The following is a 3304-nucleotide window of genomic DNA, read 5'->3' as shown; positions in this document are numbered from 1 at the left end:
TTGTGATAAATAGAGTTAAGTTTGGGTCTTAGCACCTAGGGGCAGCCGCTCTCCTACCCTATTTCCACAATTTTGTGTTGATTCTCATTTCCTAAAGTTGCATACTTGTATGTTTGGGTCTCTCCTTTGAGCCGAGCAAATGTTTATAAAGGAAGTCGCATTTAACCATGCATGCTAAATATTTTGAGCCGAGTCAAAGAAGGAAAAAGAAAACATATTTTTTTAAAAAAAATGAAGTGAATTGATTGTGATGAGACAGGGTATTGATGGGTGGGGGATGTCTCACTCACTTACCATAGACGGGTAGATCGAGATCGGGAGGCATCCCGGGATCCCTACCAAAATAAACGGGTAGTGTGAGATCGGGAGAAATCTCGGGATCCCTACCAAATGACAGATAAAGGGGTAAGTCGCGTCGGGAGGAATCTTGGCGTCTTGCCGGCATAGTGAACTGCAGCCATTGATCGATCAAAACAGAGGGTCACAATTCAAGGATCTAAGTTTACAGTTTACAGTTTCAGTTTCAGTTTCAGTATCAGTTTGACTCGTATTATTGCATTCAGTTTTTAGTCATGCATGAGTTTCAGTTAAGTTAAGAAAGCCCAAGAGTTTCATAGCGTGAGTTGGCATATGTTCATCATTTACATGTTGTATCATTCTCTTGTAGCATGCGCATTCTTACAGCTTATGTTTCAAGTATATTATGTACCGTATTTTGAGTATTACTACAGTTATTTTAAACCCTTGTTATTACACTGTTTATACTTGCTGGTTCATTAGACTCACTATGCTTGTTTGTTTGCCAGGTGAGGAGGAGTTCCTAGGGACCGAGGGGCAGGATCCTCAAGGTTGAGGATGCTGGCGGTGCAAGGCCCTATTACCGTCGCTGTTTTTTATTTTAGTTCCGCATTAGACTATGTTTTGAAATAAAGGATTTGCCTATGAGTACTTTCAGTGTGTTTCCTTGTGCTTGAATTTTTATGATTTGAAGTTTGTTATCGCTATTATTGCAACCGTGTGGGGTTGCCTTTTATTTTGAAGATTATGGTTATCGCAGCTTGGCTTTATTTTACCACTTTTTCTTCGTTTTGTTAGAACTGCTGCGTGTGACAGGGTGGTTTGTTTATTTTCAAACAAGTCATGAATTTTTTTTTTAAAAATCCGTATTTTCTTTTATTATTTAATTAAGTATAGAGGATAGGATCGTTTCAGTTGGTATCAGAGCACGGTCTTGGTTTGGGCAGTGCCTACTGCCGGTTGCCGAAACTCAAAGGATCTCACCTCAAAGTCTGTAAGATTTACGTTTTGCTTATTGCTATTTGTTCAGATTAGTGGCATTAGTTTCTTAAATTATTTGAGCATGTTTTAAGTTTAAATAAAAATCTTTTTCTTAAAGAATGAAATTTAAGTTTTTGGAATTTGAACTTGCGCACAGATGGCACCTCGACGTGATCCCCATGCACCTCCACCGCCACCACCTCCTCCGCCCCCTCCACCATTTGATGTTGGGGCTCAGGTGCTAGCCGGCCTGGCTCATATCTTATAGCAGCATGCCGAGGCCGTGAGGGCTAGACCTAGTGCGGTCTATGAGCAGTTCAGGAAGATGGATCCTAAGGATTTCTCTGGGGCTACGGATCCAATGGTAGCGGAGGGCTGGATTCGCTCGCTAGAGGCGATTTTTCGCTACATAGAGTTGGAAGATGCGGACCGAGTTCGCTGTATGACTTTCCATCTCAAGGATGACGCCGCCTTGTGGTTTGAGGGTGTGGAGAAGACTGTTGATGTTACCACATTGACTTGGGAAGCATTCAAGACTCTCTTCTATGAGAAGTACTTTGCAGCTGAGGTAAGGGCGCAGATGAAGAAAGAGTTTATGAGTCTCCGGCAGGGATATCTGATTGTATCCGAGTTTGTTTGGAAATTTGAGAGGGGCTGCCACTTCGTGCCATTGATAGGGAATGATGAGGCAGAGAAGTTTCAGAACTTTGTTTCATGTCTGAGGCCTACTATTCGTAGGGATGCGGTGATGGCTGAGCCAGTGGATTATGCAGCTGCCGTTAGGAAAGCTATGAGGTCCGAGCAGTCCTTGAAGGACATCAGTGCCGAGGTTCATGGCAAGAGGGCTTTCACTCACCAGGGTCACCAGCAGCAGCATGGCAAGAAGCCATATCAGAGACAGCAGAGGCAGCAGAGGCCCCAAGGGCACTATCAGTCCCAGAGTCCCGCACCTCCCAAGACTGAGAATAAGCCTATTTTCCAAACATGCCGCCGTCCACACTTTGGGAAGTTCTTGAAGGAGGTAGGAGTGTGTTTCTAATGCAATAAGTTGGGTCATATAGCTAAAGACTGCCCGGAGTTGGGGAGGCCCGTGCAGGGTCGAGTGTTCGTGATGCAGGCCGAGGAGGCCGACCCAGACACCACACTCATCACAGGTAACATCTTAAGTTTTTCTTGGGTTTAGATAAGTTAATCGATTCACTACCGCATGTGATTTTATGTTTTCTTGTTTGGGGTCAATAATTTTGTAGCATGCTGCATGTTTGGAGAATTTGACACTATTAGCATGCGTAGTATCTTGTTTGGTATTTGATGACTTAGAATTAGTCTAAGTAGAACTTGTGTTACTTACTTCAATCTTTTCTATGGATGTATTCACCGTTAATGCAGGTAGGATTGTAGTAGCTGGTGTAGCCACTAGAGCTTTTTTAGACTCGGGAGCTACACATTCTTTTATTTCGGAGGCATTTACCCGTAACCGGAGTAGTGAGTATGAAGAGTTGTTGGGTGGTTTCACAGTGACCATCCCATCAGGGGAAGAACTGTCTACGAGGAATATAGTGAAGAATCTTGAACTCTTACTGCAAGGGCAACCAGTTAGTGCCGATCTGATAGTGTTGCCCATGCCTGAGTTTGACTTGATACTTGGGATGGACTAGATGACGAAGAACGCTGTGGTAATTGATTTTCAGCAGCGATCAGTGATGGTCAGACCGGAGGGAGAGGAACCATTTTGGTTCGAGGCTACTAGGAGTTCGAAGATGGTAGCGCTTAGTCGTGTCGTGCCAAAATTACCCGACTCCAATCAGATAAATAAATTATGTAGTAGTGAGAGTAGGGATCGTTCCCACGAGGAAAGTAAAATTTATTTGTATTCTTAAAATACTGGAAATAAATAAAAGGGGATTTGGAATATTAAAAACTACTACGCAAGAATTAAAATTAGAAAGATCAATAAATTAACGAGACTTGGTATCGGTCGACTACACCCTTGAAATTATTCATTCGATCATCGAATCCCTAAAAA

The 3304-nt window shown here is 42.9% G+C and overlaps 1 protein-coding gene across 1 annotated transcript; it reads left to right on the top strand.

The window, feature by feature from the left end:
* Positions 1–1435: 1435 nt before the first annotated feature.
* On the top strand, positions 1436–2936 carry LOC140889549 (uncharacterized). Its single transcript, XM_073297263.1, has 4 exons — positions 1436–1516; positions 1595–2299; positions 2375–2432; positions 2668–2936. The coding sequence occupies exons 1-4, from the start codon at positions 1436–1438 to the stop codon at positions 2934–2936; spliced, it is 1113 nt and encodes a 370-aa protein (XP_073153364.1).
* Positions 2937–3304: the final 368 nt, after the last annotated feature.

Source organism: Henckelia pumila, chromosome 3 (assembly GCF_033568475.1).
Source record: "Henckelia pumila isolate YLH828 chromosome 3, ASM3356847v2, whole genome shotgun sequence".
NCBI lineage: Eukaryota > Viridiplantae > Streptophyta > Magnoliopsida > Lamiales > Gesneriaceae > Henckelia > Henckelia pumila.
This window is presented reverse-complemented; position numbering and strand designations above follow the sequence as displayed.

Coding starts and splice junctions, on each gene's coding strand:
- LOC140889549 (XM_073297263.1), top strand. CDS start 1,436: ATGGCACCTCGACGTGATCCCCATGCACCTCCACCGCCACCACCTCCT. Junction 1,517..1,594: donor CATTTGATGTTGGGGCTCAG/GTGCTAGCCGGC, acceptor GTCTATGAGCAG/TTCAGGAAGATGGATCCTAA. Junction 2,300..2,374: donor TTGGGAAGTTCTTGAAGGAG/GTAGGAGTGTGT, acceptor AGGCCCGTGCAG/GGTCGAGTGTTCGTGATGCA.